General features: G+C 38.0%; 1 protein-coding gene across 4 annotated transcripts in view; it reads right to left on the minus strand.

Annotated features, from left to right (window-relative positions):
* LOC127632828 (plasma membrane calcium-transporting ATPase 3-like) overlaps window positions 1–15418 on the minus strand; it is a 112134-nt gene that overhangs the window by 37865 nt on the left and 58851 nt on the right. For all 4 annotated transcript variants that reach the window (XM_052111627.1, XM_052111625.1, XM_052111628.1 and 1 more), the window contains exons 3-6: window positions 5045–5242; window positions 3567–3824; window positions 1079–1204; window positions 569–691 (exon numbers count right to left, since the gene is read on the minus strand). In XM_052111627.1, coding sequence (XP_051967587.1) covers window positions 569–691; window positions 1079–1204; window positions 3567–3824; window positions 5045–5242 — 705 coding nt within the window. The remainder of the gene's footprint in view (window positions 1–568; window positions 692–1078; window positions 1205–3566; window positions 3825–5044; window positions 5243–15418) is intronic.

The raw sequence follows: 15418 nt of genomic DNA on the forward strand, positions 1-15418 counted from the left end.
GGAAAGCCAGTCACAGCTTGTGTCCCAGAGGGGGTATATTTAATGCCAAACTGGCAATTAAAACAATGTGATGGGAATGACTGTGTTTCTTTGTTTAATTATCCCAATCATCCATCATATGGATATGTGTGTAGTGTTTACAAAACCTTTGAATTTGTAAACACAAAATAAGCCTGGTATTATCTACTACGTCTAACCAATTTGGAATGAGCAGCTAAAATTAAAAAGTGCTAAAGCTGAAGGACAAATAAAAAAGATACAAAACAAGGAAATCAAAGAAAACTTCAAGATAAAGAGTACAATGATTATAATGTAGGAAACTCAGGGAGCAATTTCAGTCACAGTTATGGATTCGTCTCCATTGATGTATGACAATACCGCAAATTAGGTTTAATGGTAGCAGAAGGTTTAGGAGGACGGGGAACTGTCCGGTAAATCACTGAAACAGCTCTTACCTCTGGCAGGACTGATGGCAAGTAGACCTCCCAAATAAAGAGGTAGACTGGTTTACTTACTCAAACACAGAGGGTATTATCCAAATTAGAAAGAAAGTATATCATATATTCACCTTTCTTCACTTTCTTCTCATCCTCACCGGTGGCGCCCAGTAGGGTGACAATGATTCCAGTCTGAGAGTTCATTCCCACAGCAGTGACCACCATTCTGCCAGATCCTTCCATCACATGAGTTCCTGAACAAAGCAAAAAGACAAGCACCATACAATTTGGCAATTCAAAAGCTTTGACAATAGCCTCATCATTGGTAACCAGAAGCATACAGGTTTGAGTTCCACAAGGAGCGAGTCATAGGTAATGTGCCCTTAAGCATAGCACTTAAGCCTAAGCTGTTCCCAGGAGAATGGCCCTTTAGTAGTCTACTGTCAGACACTTTGGATAAAAGCATCTGCTAAATGACTACAGTACTTACCAGTTACATGACAATACTTCAAACAAGATCAAAAGCCTCTATTGTGTTTCTAGAAAGAGTAGGGCCTTACTTGCCCAATTTTTCAAGAGACATTCAGTAATAGAAGTACAACATAATGTTTAAAACAAAGAAAGGAGACACTATGTCTCACCAGAAAGGAGCATGGGGTCCTTCTCCAGAGATTTGCGGACATGATCAGACTCCCCAGTCAGAGAGCTTTCATCAATCTTCAGGTCATTACCTTGGATCAAGATACCATCAGCTGGTAGAAGGTCACCTGATGGAACAGAACAAGGAGTTTGTGTGATGCACATGGATAGCTCTGAGATAGAGGAACAGATAGAGAGAGAAAAAGAGACACACACTGAGCATTTCAACAAGAGAAACGCAGCAGATTATAGATTGGCGACCATGACGACAGATCTCTCCTGTTGCTCTTGGACCCCCCCACGCGTCGCCCACGTTGCAGGCATCATGAGCAGCAGTGCAGTGACACAAGATGCAAAGCATGAGTCATGAGCCATGCTTTGTCTCCCAGAGAAGATCCTCTGACCAGCAGTCACATATGATCTGTCACAACCGCTGAAGAATTCACTGAGGCACTCGCCTCTGAGGTTTAATAAAAAGGCAAAGGTTCTAGGGGAAAACTATGCTTTATAAATACCTCAACACTCATATAAAAGAAAGATGGCACAGATGACAGAATACAGTGACAGCAGTACAGTCAGTACTATAAGGTAACAACTCACATCTAAATCAATCACACTGTGGAGACAAATTAACAGTTACAATAAGGTTAGCATTAGTTTAAAGTCTTAAACCATATGTGGATAAGACTAGTTCTTCCTGAAGATTTACCTAACACAGGGTCCTTTGAAAAATCTATCACCATCTGGAAAATAAATGGACCTTTCCTTAAATATATGCTTTAAACAGATTACATATTAAGGGGTATCTTATTCAGAACCAGTTCCCTTTTTTTATTTTAAGTATGAGGAACTTAATGATTTCATAACATTTGGTACTATTCACAGTTCCCGAATGTGCATTCTTAACCTAATTTGCATGGGACGCCGTCAAAAAATAAGATGACAGTGTCTCCTGCTCCATAATTCAATGGCACTGCAACACCGATACTGAGGCTACAGCGCAAAAATTCCAGCGCAACCAGTGTGGTCTAAACAGCCATCTCTTTTTAGTGAATTAAAAACACTTATGAATCAGTCAATGGTTACTGAATTTATCTGACTAATTTCCTGAAGCACAAGGTATTACTTTTGTCATGTCCGATGCAAAATTAACCATGGTCCATTATGAATTATGTTGTAAATAAGGCTTCAGAGACTTAAAGCAACTGACTGGAAATCCATATGAAAATGAGAATGAATTAATACGGTGTATGTTACCACATTTTATTTTTATTTAATATACAATTGGGACCAATTATTGGACTGGACATTTATTCTGCTACTAAAATGTCAATGAAAAGTCATTGGGTTTCTCATCACTGGCAACCAGGTCAGGTTCTATGCAAGAAATAAGAGCAAAAATTTGTGGGGGGTGTTCGCTGTCATTTTCTGCACAGGTTTGTGGTCCGTTCTGCATAACATGGCGGCTCATTTTAGCTTATCGCGGCCCATTCGGGACGTTTCGCGGCCGTACCACCGACCCGCTCAGTTCTCCCGATGGCCAGTGTGCCCCTCATCAGACCCAAAGTGCATCAGCACACTGGGAAAATGCCCGGTATGCCAGATTACCAGTCCAGCTGTGTTGCCAACAAATTGGAAAAATAGAATTGCAAAAATAGATTTTTCTTCAAATTCAAACAGATTTTCAAATACACACTCCATCTGCCAGTGGTTGAACAAACAGATAGTCCCAACTCAAACTTACGCAACAGGTTGAGCCAATGTTGCTGTGTCAGACTAGACAGACTGCTCAAACAAACAGATAAATGTTTGCAACCGCCATAGAGTCAGCATTTACACTTTTCGGGAGAAATCAAACCATGAAATGGGAATAAATGTTTATTCATAGTTTAATCTGCATATTAAAGAGGGACAGGAAATAGTAATTTAACATTGAAAAAATTACACAAATCAGCTTTAATAGAACTCCTTAAATTCCTTACATTAACCATCTGCGTCAAGGAGGAGGGTGAGGCTGGGCCATGAGGATGCATGGCCAGAACTGAATCAGCTGATCAGCTAAAGGGTAGCCAGAGGCGCCGGTTTGAGATAAAAGAGATGCATGTAGCCACGTTGAATGTGTGTCTTTGTTTGTTTTATGTTTGTGTTTTACATTAAAATTTATGTTGACTGTTCAGCCATTTCCCGCCTCTTTCTTGCCCGTCCTATACCCGTTACATCATCCCACACAAGTCTTGAATATTTAAGTGGGTTTAGTGATTCACGTATCCAGAGCACAAGACCTTCTGTAACTGCCACATTCAGACAACAGAAGCTCCAGTCTTAGAAAAAACCTCAGAGACCTCAATCCCGTCTGTGTCAGTAGATGCAATTAAAGACGTTCTATGTTAACAATTGTAACTCAAACGTCATTTACAAAACTAATCCTGTTCTAATAGTGCTCATCCTACATTTCCTCTTCCCTTTAATTCTGCAGACGTGAACTCTCACCGTATTTGATTTGTGCTATATCTCCCACGACGATTTCAGCCACAGAGATCTGGATGACCTGACCCTTCCGGATGACCGTGAACTTCTGTTCCTTCTCGATGCGGTTCTGCAGCCCACGGAACTGCTTTTCTTTACTCCAGTCGTTAAAGGCAGTCACCAGCACCACGATAATGACAGAGAACAAGATGGCAGCACCTTCAATCCAGCCTGCCTGAGCCTCACCCTCATCCTCCACACCTCCAGATGCTTGGCCACAGTCTGGAATAATAAAAACACAGAGAGAAAGCCCTTTATATTCTTGAAATATCAAGTAATGCAAAATCTGCACTTAACCAGCCTAAGCCAAGTATAACCTTTAAAGAGGTTTGTATAACCTTTTGAGACCTTTAGGAAACAAAACAATTTAAAACAGCAGATGCATGCTCGTGTTTTGTCAGGAGTCCAGAAACATGTTTCATCACAGATTTACACTTCATTGACCTAATTTCCTTCTTGAGAAATTTATGATTTTCTAAGGTCAGCCTTGTAGTTTGAGCCATATGGCTATTAGGAAAAGCCTGAAGTCACAGCCAAATTCAAGATTCAGAGTGGTGCATATGGTCAAAAGTCCCAAATGAACCCAGAAATAAACATAAGATGGAAAACATTGTGTCACAAAAAAAGTTTAGATCAAAACAGATTAGGGCTGCACAATAATGGTGAAAATGATAATCATGATTATTTTGCTCAAAATTGTAATCACGATTATTCTGTTATTTGGAGAAAAAAAATTACTGGACTGCATAATTTGAAAAATAAAATAAAAATAAAACTACTGTTGCCACAGCTTAGATCTTGATTCTAAAAAAAACATAAAATTATATTAAACAGTAGCTCTCATGTTATACAAGTTGTTAGAATTGCAAACTAGTAAATTATTCCTTTTATCCAAAATTAAGGTATATTTTGGCCATTATTTACTGCTAATAGAAACAGTTACTCTGAAAAGTGTTTACACTTCCATCCTCTTTTAAGATTATTATTCACATTATTATTATATTCCCATACCCTACAGTACTATATAGGTTAACAGTAACATATTTCTGTAATAATTGAGCATGCAGAATTGCTATACATTCTCAAGTGTCTATTTTGAAGGAAGCCTAATTATTTTATCAAGCCTTCTATAAAAGAGCTTGTGATTTGGTCTATCATCCATAGACACAGCCTAAAATGAAAAGCCTATAAAGAAAATGAAAAACAATTTGCAACTTTACCGTGCTGATAACCTCTCTTTGCTAACTCACTAAAATCACAGACGATTATGCTTAATTAACTGCGAGAGGCAGAAATCATGATCGCGATTAAAATACGATTAATTGTGCAGCACTAAAACACATAGCATTGGACTAGTCTCTGATAAAGCTCAGCCAAAGCATTCTCTGAGCTCTAATCCAATACTACCCAAACATGTTCAAACAGTGTGATTGAATACTCACTATCTTTGCCTTCCCCTTGTGGGTGGTAGAAGGACAGACCCAAGGAAATAATGGCTGCCACCTCCAGAATAATGAGGGTGACATCCTGTAGTGCCTCCCATACAAGTTGCAGAAAGGTCTTGGGCTTCTTGGGAGGGATGAAGTTTTTACCGAACACTGTGTAGCGTTTTTCCAAATCGGTAGGGTTTGCAGAAAGTCCTGCAAAAGACACAAAAAATAATATCAAGATATTAATATTGTATATAAATATTATTCACCAACTTTGAAATCTGATTAGATGACAGTTGATATTACCATTATACTTGGTTTTACAATATTGCATTACAGCATGTAATGCCTTATTGCTTTATAAAAACAAACGGACATCAACATGTGGTATGGAAGACTCTGTAAAAAGTAGCTTTTTTATATATTTGTATACAACAGGAGAAATTTGTGAGCTAGCATTTTGAATTACTAAATGGGGTTTTAATAATTGAATTATTAAACTTGGAAGTGGCAGGGGCATTGAGCCTGACTAATAGCACACCCCGATTCATTTATAATGAAAACAATTAAGCATGCCTGGACGCAACCAATGAATTTTAAAATGCTCTCCATGCCATGTCAGCTTTCATCGGTGCAAGAATTTGCTTTTGCAGTAGAAGGTGTAGGAACAGTAATCATATACCTTCAAAAGGTTAATATTTTAAACGCACACACAATAAATACAGTATAATTGCAGTACATTTTTGCATTTCAGGTGGATTATCATGGATATGTGTGTCAAGGTTGATATGAACAATGGAACAATTAATCAGTGTTGAGAGCCGGGTGTGCTTGTAGACGATAAGCCCAGAATATTGAATGAGTTTTAGCCTTTGCTTTAATCAACCAGAAACTAGTACATGGGGCTTGGGAGGGTTTAGGCAAAAAATACATTGCTTTAAATGGAATTCACACCAAAGCCATTTTGAAACAAGGTTAGTAAATTTTCCTCTTATCTGCCCATACAAAATACAAACAATTGCTCTGCCAAGTTGTCCCTTCCTCACAATAAAATCCCCATTCACAAAAAAAAAACACATTCAAACACATCTTCCAAACATTTCCCCCATCCAATTGTTCAGGAAACAGGTAGTCCCAACCCAAAGTAACACTATTGATTTGAGCCAGAAGTTTTTTGGCACAAAAGCAGACAGAGCAAAAAAACATGTCTGCAAATTCTGCCTGGGCATGCTCATACCCTGACATCAAAACCTCTGTTGTCTTTGAAACTGCAATGTTGTTTTGACCCAGCATTTCTATATCATCGGGTCAGTGTTCAGTAATCGAACAATCCCTCTTTTTGCCCTCTAATTTAAACAAGCTGAAGGTCAGAATTGATTTTCCAGAGATTGCCCCTCTCTTTATGCCTCCCCATATATTTATCTCTCGTTGCACTAACAGTCCACTCCAGGCTGGCCTGCGAGTGATTTGTATATGTGTCGACATTTACAGGATTGGAATTAGGGCAAAACCATCCTGGCCCGCCCTGTGGATTATTGAGTCAAAGTGACATTTCTATAAGCATTTCAAACATGCTCCACATCTTCTTGAGTTGGCTAGATTTTGTTTTCCATATCCACTTTCACAGGAGTGGCTCTTGGGAATATGCAAAACCACATATTTTCGATTAGTAGGCGTGTGGTCTGAACGACTAATCTGTTTCAAACCCTGTATAATTATGCATGTTTCGGCTTTATCAGATCAGAAACGTTTCTTATGGGTAGTTCACAATGGATGTGTTTATGCATTCAAAAACTTCTAGATGGAGAGCAGCAGAATGGATCAAAAGGCAGGGATTTTAAATGTTGGACTATTTTTAACTTGATCTTAAAAACATCTTTAAAATGCAATGCTTGTAGCAGGTCACTCAATTCAACACTCTTTGACATCTATTTGATCATTTGACACTCATGTCCCATCCCTATAGATGTCCTCAGGCTACAGCAGATGTTCTCCTTTTTTTTCATTTCATGCCCCTTTTTTTAAACTAGAAAAACTTTTTTTTGTAGAAGTATATATATAAAAGTATATAACATTTAGCTATTTTTATATACTTATAGAACATCCAAAAACAGAATAAATACAAAAGTCAAAGTGCTTGCAGGAGCAATGTTAATGTATAAAAGCTCAACCAAACGTAACATTTGTTATCTACTCATCCTTCTCTTTCCAAGCCAGCAGTGGTGGACAGTAACGAAGTAAATGTAATTCGTTACTGTACTTAAGTAGCTTTTTTGCGTATCTGTACTTTACTGAAGTATTTAAATTTGGGGAGACTTTTACTTTAACTCCACTACATTTCAAAGTCAAATATCTTACTTTTTACTCTACTACATTTTCAAAATCAGTCGTTCCTTTTTATTTATGAGTGGATAAAAACGTAACTGGTCAAACGAGCCACCAATCACAGTACAGCCGCGCTTTGTTTTGAACTTGCCTTGGCGGCATCTACTAAGCGCTGAACCAGGGGTGCGTTTCCCAAAAGCATCGTTAGCCAACTATGGTCGCAAGTTCCGTCGTTATCATCATAGTTCAACGAGTCGGTGTTTCCGAAACCATCGTTCCAACGAACATTCGCAAACAGCATCGCAGAGTTGTGTGGTTGGAACGACAGCTCTCGACCTGTGGTTAGAAGCAGAGTTTCTTGTTATTATAACATGTGTGCTTAATAAATTATTATCTTGAGCCAAATAAGCAAGATGACATTCAGTACAATCAGTATCATTTATTTAGAAGACATACAAATGTCCTTTATGTCTTTTAGTTTGTCAATAGATTTAAAGCACCGTTTTTGAAGAGTGCGCATGTGTGAACGTGCTCTAGTGCATAAGAACGAGCCTATGATTGAATCTGGAAATAAAGCAAATAACTGAGAAAAATATGAGATAGTCCTCAGATGACATGTCCGTAATTTATAGCAAAACATCTAGCATTAATTCGATCGCAAACAGATTCATTAAAAGTAGTTTTTACTCCACCACATGTGTGACGTCATTAACCAACGTGGTTGAACAACCAATTTGCGACAATACGGTTTCGGGAAACAGTTGTGACTAGCAAGTTGATTTCTTCAACAGTGCATCATACTACGGTAGTAGAGCAGCAAGTTACGTCGTTGTACAGGAAACGCACCCCAGAGCCGTTAAATATGAGAGTTGCGAACATAGACGGTTGCGACAATGATCTCGCCACCGCGCGGTCACGTGATTCGTGTAGCTCTCAATAGTTCCAAACAAATTGCGTTGCCAATGATTTTAAGCGGGGCAGAGAGCAGCAGCTATTATTGCAGCAATTATCGGTAAATATTGACGCATAATGTACATTGCTTATTATGTTGACACTAAAATGAGTAGCATTTTTTTTCTGGGGAGTAGCAGAAACACTGCATTAATACGTTTTTGTGTTTAATTTTGGAGGGAAATTGCCTGCTCCCATAACATAGAATATATATATATACTGTATATATATATATATATATATATATATATATATATATATATATATATATATATATATATATATTCTATGTATGTGTGTACGCGCGTGCGTGCGTGTGTGTGTATATATATGTGTGCGTGTGTCTGTATGTATGTATATATACAGTGAGGAAAATAAGTATTTGAACACCCTGCTATTTTGCAAGTTCTCCCACTTGGAAATCATGGAGGGGTCTGAAATTGTCATCGTAGGTGCATGTCCACTGTGAGAGACATAATCTAAAAAACAAAATCCAGAAATCACAATGTATGATTTTTTAACTATTTATTTGTATGATACAGCTGCAAATAAGTATTTGAACACCTGAGAAAATCAATGTTAATATTTGGTACAGTAGCCTTTGTTTGCAATTACAGATGTCAAACGTTTCCTGTAGTTTTTCACCAGGTTTGCACACACTGCAGGAGAGATTTTGGCCCACTCCTCCACACAGATCATCTCTAGATCAGTCAGGTTTCTGGGCTATCGCTGAGAAACACGGAGTTTGAGCTCCCTCCAAAGATTCTCTATTGGGTTTAGGTCTGGAGACTGGCTAGGCCACGCCAGAACCTTGATATTCTTCTTACAGAGCCACTCCTTGCTTATCCTGGCTGTGTGCTTCGGGTCATTGTCATGTTGGAAGACCCAGCCTCGACCCATCTTCAATGCTCTAACTGAGGGAAGGTCTCGCAATACATGGCCCCGGTCATCCTCTCCTTAATACAGTGCAGTCGCCCTGTCCCATGTGCAGAAAAACACCCCCAAAGCATGATGCTACCACCCCCATGCTTCACAGTAGGGATGGTGTTCTTGGGATGGTACTCATCATTCTTCTTCCTCCAAACACGGTTAGTGGAATTATGACCAAAAGTTCTATTTTGGTCTCATCTGACCACATGACTTTCTCCCATGACTCCTCTGGATCATCCAAATGGTCATTGGCAAACTTAAGATGGGCCTTGACGTGTGCTGGTTTAAGCAGGGGAACCTTCCGTGCCATGCATGATTTCAAACCATGACGTCTTAGTGTATTACCAACAGTAACCTTGGAAACGGTGGTCCCAGCTCTTTTCAGGTCATTGACCAGCTCCTCCCGTGTAGTTCTGGGCTGATTTCTCACCTTTCTTAGGATCATTGAGACCCCACGAGGTGAGATCTTGCATGGAGTCCCAGTCTGAGGGAGATTGACAGTCATGTTTAGCTTCTTCCATTTTCTAATGATTGCTCTAACAGTGGACCTTTTTTCACCAAGCTGCTTGGCAATTTCCCCGTAGCCCTTTCCAGCCTTGTGGAGGTGTTAAATTTTGTCTCTAGTGTCTTTGGACAGCTCTTTGGTCTTGGCCATGTTAGTAGTTGGATTCTTACTGATTGTATGGGGTGGACAGGTGTCTTTATGCAGCTAATGACCTCAAACAGGTGCATCTAATTTAAGATAATAAATGGAGTGGAGGTGGACATTTTAAAGGCAGACTAACAGGTCTTTGAGGGTCAGAATTCTAGCTGATAGACAGGTGTTCAAATACTTATTTGCAGCTGTATCATACAAATAAATAGTTAAAAAATCATACATTGTGATTTCTGGATTTTTTTTTTTAGATTATGTCTCTCACAGTGGACATGCACCTACGATGACAATATCAGACCCCTCCATGTTTTCCAAGTGGGAGAACTTGCAAAATAGCAGGGTGTTCAAATACTTATTTTCCTCACTGTATATATATTTAATGGTGTTGTGCAGGTTTATGTGAATGTATCATAACATTAGGATGTTAATAATTATGACCATAGACACTCGAGAAAAATATATACATTAAATAGTGTAAATGTATTATACCTTATGGGAACAGTCCCCTTCCCTCCAAAATTAAACACACAAAAAATGTATTCAATTCAAATATATATATATGACTAATTAATGTCATTTTATTAATAGATTGGTGTGCCAAGAGTGACATTAGTCTTCATGTAGACTGAGTTAAGCAAGAGTCTTGTGACAAATTATAATAGGACATTATGGCCATAAAAAATCATAGTACTTGGATACTTAAGTACATTTGAAGGCAAATACTTTTGTACTTTTACTCAAGTGAATGTTTAAAGGTAGCACTTCTACTTTTACTTGAGTAATATTTTACCTTGAGTATCTTTACTTTAACTCAAGTACATGGTATGTGTACTTCGTCCACCACTGCAAGCCAATATGACTTTTTCATGCATAAACACAAGATTGAGGGATGAGAGAATCGTGACTGAGACTCAATCTCCAAAACCACATAAAAGCACCATAAAAGTTGTCCATATCACTCGTGTGCTATATTCCCAGTCTACTGAAGCCATATGATAGTGTTGTGTGAAGGACAGACCGAAATGTAAGTGTTAATTCACTGAAACCTCCCACTTCACCCATTAAAGTCTGGCATGTATGTGAGAACATCAGTGTTTACATAAGTGCAGCACAGCGAGTGCACCTGACACCACATAAGAAGAAATAGAAATTACGCAGATTGGCTCTTCCGCATATTGTCACCAAGGGGTAGTCTTCCTTCCCCACTTACAATTCCTCCGCCCCATACTTTGAGAACCAATGGTTTACAGGATTATCTTCCAGGTATATTCCCATAAAACTCCTGACTCATTCAGGCCACTTCATCATTCAACAAAGACGGCATCCAGCCATATCAAAAAGAATCGTTTCACTTTGGAAGACAGCAGCTAGCCATGCAAATCAGTCCTGTCTGGCCTAGAGACAAAGAGCAGGGAGATGTTTGAGAGCTCAGGCCTTGGAAAAGTCTTGGGTTGGGAAAACAATGCAGATGTCCATCTTAATGTGCTTAAACGAAATATTATGAGTAATATTAGGAGCAAGAGTCTACCTTATAAACAGAAGAAAGCCCTGAGAGAAGGAGCTCTATTTTCATGATAATCAAGTAGAGGCACCAAAACATTATTCATGTGTTTATACGCTAGAGGCTAACAAGAGCTGCTTGCCTCCAGACAACGGCAGTCACATCTATAGCTGAGAGGCTGTTGCCGGGGGGCTGGTGTCAAGGTGACTGAAGCAGAGGGAGACGGTTGTGATGGTATTGGAGGAGATCCTTAATAGGGACACAGTGCTCAGCAGGGACGAGCTGACAACCAAGCACAACAGGCTGCATTCCAACTCGACACACAAGTAACTACACGAAAGAGAAACAGAAAAGGAAAGACATACGCAGAGAGCAGCCTTTCATGTTCTATATATTGACCCAATCTATTCACCTTAATCTGTGCTGTATGGTGTTGTATTAAGAACAAAGGTCTACTGATGAGATATCTGAAGCAGCATTGTGTCACCAGCAAAAATGTGTAGTTACAAGACATCTTCACATAGAAAGAGGAATACAGTGGTGACAAACACATTGGTCAATTTGGGAGTAGAACTCTTGCGGATTAAGGATACAAAAACAGAGGGAGGAAAGTCAGAGGAATGACAGGAACATTTTAAGCTTCCATAAGTATGAGAAGATCATGTATTCTGGGATTCAACCAGACATCTTGGATGCTTGGACGTGATTAATTCTACCTTTAAAATCATGAATTTTGTTTTACTCTCTTGGCCACAATGAGAGGTGGGATAGAAAGATCCTTAACACATGGAGAGTATAAGGGCTGTGGCAGTCTGGAGAAGACCCAACAGCTACACAAACTCTCCCTTTCTCTATGAACAGCAATTCCATCATTTTCTCACAACATCACTCAACCTGAAGCAAAAAGCCTAGCATTAAATGCACCAGAACAACAAACACCATATCCTCTTTTGCTTATACTGTGTGTGTGTGTGTGCAGTATATCCAATATATATTAATGTAACGCATGTGATTAATGAAAAAATGTTTAATGCTTTTATTTTTCATATTCACAATTAAGGCATGTACCAAACTGACATTAGATTCTGACAATTTATTCAGATCCATGTGAGTTGTAAATACTGTTAGAGGGCAGGGCTTTTGCAATGTGTTTAGTGGGGACATTACACACGAACACACAACAGAGAGTCTGTGCCAATGATCAAGTGCTGGAGAAAGAACCTCTTTTCACAACCTTTCACTGAAGTCCTTCATGGGTTTTTGTAAGTCAGCATTTTACCACATAAGCATGTAAATTCTTACAAGTTTGCTGTGCAGCTAGTTTTTCTCCCTGTTGATGCTCCGCTCAAATTTCAACTTTGTACCTGTTGACGCAGAGTTTTTGAAGTGTCAGAATTATCTTTATATTGGAAGTACCACCGCTAAAATCAGAACAATACGTGCTTTTCATATGGAGTTCAATGCAGCGCTGGATGCCCTGAAATGTCAAGGGCATTCCATATCTAAAGTGAAAAGAGAGCCTGTTGACTTATTAATATTAAATGAGGGTTTAATGCGCATTGAATTGCATAAACATCCCACTTACACTTTGGGAAATGTTTAATGTTACTCAAATAACATTATTGGAGCTATTTGAATACATTTCTGTATTTATACTATGGAGTGAAGCATTTTTGTTACATACTGTAATGTTTTGTCTTATTGTGTTGTTCTTTCCAAAGAACAAATAAATGCATTATGACATGAAGTATATATAGAGTCAAATTTTACAACTTTTAAAATCTGAGTTTAATCGCGATAAACTATGAAAAATTATGAGATTAATTTTGATTGATAAATGTTATCTTCGGACAGCCCTTATATATATATATATATATATATATATATATATATATATATATATATATATATATATATATATATATATATACACACAGTACTGTGCAAACATTTTAGGCACTTGTGAAAAAGTGAGGATTTCTTAAAATAAATTATGACACAAATAGTTTTCATGAATCAATTAACGTCACACAAAGTCCAGAAAACAGAAAAAGAGCTAAATAAATATTTGGTGTGAACACTATCGCCTTCAAAACAGCACCAATTCTCCTACTTACACCTGGACACAGTTTTTCTTGGATGTTGGATAGGATATTTTTTATGTTTATTTATTTAGTCTCAATTACTTCTGTCTCTACATGTAATCCCAGACTGACTCGATGTTCAGTGGGCGGCTCTGTGAGGGCCATGCCATCTGTTGCGAGGCTCCCTGTTCTTCTATTCTATTTGCAAAAGGAATGTTTGGGAGTATAAATAGCATATCTCCTTTTAAAACACTAATGTAGCAGATATAAATAACCATCTTAAGACAAATGTTTTTGTGAAACATCAAACAAGACATTTGCATAGTAAAAAAAATACAATAATTATATATATATATAGTTTATTATAAATGTTACATTTCTGCAATCTACATACACTACTGTGATGATAGAGCATGCTCCCATATAGCTTTAGTATACAAAAATAGCAAGGAAATACCCAATTTCCATTTGACCTTTTTCTGTCTGGTTAAGAACATTTTTATCAGCTCTTAATGATGTGTCAGGAATGTGAGGCTGCTCAACTTGCCTGTACAGTGGAATGAAAGTAATAACCTATGCTTGCAAAATGCAATGCTCTTGCTGTAGAGAACGCCACTACAAGAATTTAAGGAGGTGGCCACTTAATAAAGCCTTATTTTGTCATACAAGTCTGGTGTTCAATTAGCCTTTAACTTTTAATGAAACACTAGGGGGATAAAAAAAATTGTCACTTAAAAAAAAATTTCCGGCTAGATGCCAACTGATAAAGAATGCCCCCATTAAGAGTTACAAGTGCAATGTATTTATGTAAATCTTGATGCACTCTTGCTGCATTTTGTAGACAAATATTTAACCACGCTGTGTGTATGGATATCTGTGTGTCTTTCCCTTTCAGTGTGTATAGCCTCAGATTAAACAAGGATGTTTTTCATCCTTTCAAAAGAACCATTCACATTGCTTATTGCAGATCTACATAGACTACATATTGGTAGCTGGAAGGATCACCAACTTAGTTAGAATATTTAATAATACAAACAAGCATGGAGGAGGCAGGTGTTCTGTAGAGGTCTGCAGGCGTTGATTTCACACTAAACCAAGCTTTCCTATTAATACATCTAATGATTAATGCCTCATTGAACCCACAGACCCACACCTAATAGCCATTATATTGTATTTACCATCTAAGATTCTCTCTTTTCTAGTAGTGTGATCTAAAAGTCATTAGGGAGTGGATCCCAAAAAAAACACTGTCTTGACCTGATGAAACTGGACAATTGAAGGAGGTCTGAGGCCAGTGGTGTGGATGAGGGACTTTTGGTATGTCTTCTTCCCCTCTTTCCACTCCCCTTTCAAAAGACCACCTGACTCTCCTGTTGACATGCACAAACCCCAAGGAATTTCTGGACTTACTCAACAGGTTAATTTAACAAACAACCCATTGCATACAGCTCTAAATAAAATAAAGGCTGCTTGAATTTCACTCCCACTCAATAGACCACATTAAATCTGCAAAAAATAATTAACTCATTTCATATCAAAATACAGTCCACCATGAAAATTCAACTGAATGACAATACAGTGACTGTTAGAGGTGTTGTCTGAGCTGACTAATCACATACTCTCAAATTCGATCAAAAATGCCATATTAGAGCTAAGAGAGGAAAATGCAGAAGAAATTATGTGTCTATAGCATGTAGGAAATGTGGTTATATAAATGTACACAGTACTGTCTAAAGTGCCCATGTACCTCCACCATTATATGTAGGAACAGTATGTGTGAGCTAGGAATTAAATTAAACTGTCCTTATTCTACATTATTATGTAAGGAAATTTATAATGGAATTAGCTGCATTCGACAACCATTAAATAACCATTAGATAAATAACAAAAAACTAGTTAATTGTCTGAATAAAAATTCTCCACCATTAAAATCGTAATAC

Source organism: Xyrauchen texanus, chromosome 39, assembly GCF_025860055.1.
Source record: "Xyrauchen texanus isolate HMW12.3.18 chromosome 39, RBS_HiC_50CHRs, whole genome shotgun sequence".
Taxonomy (NCBI): Eukaryota; Metazoa; Chordata; class Actinopteri; order Cypriniformes; family Catostomidae; genus Xyrauchen; species Xyrauchen texanus.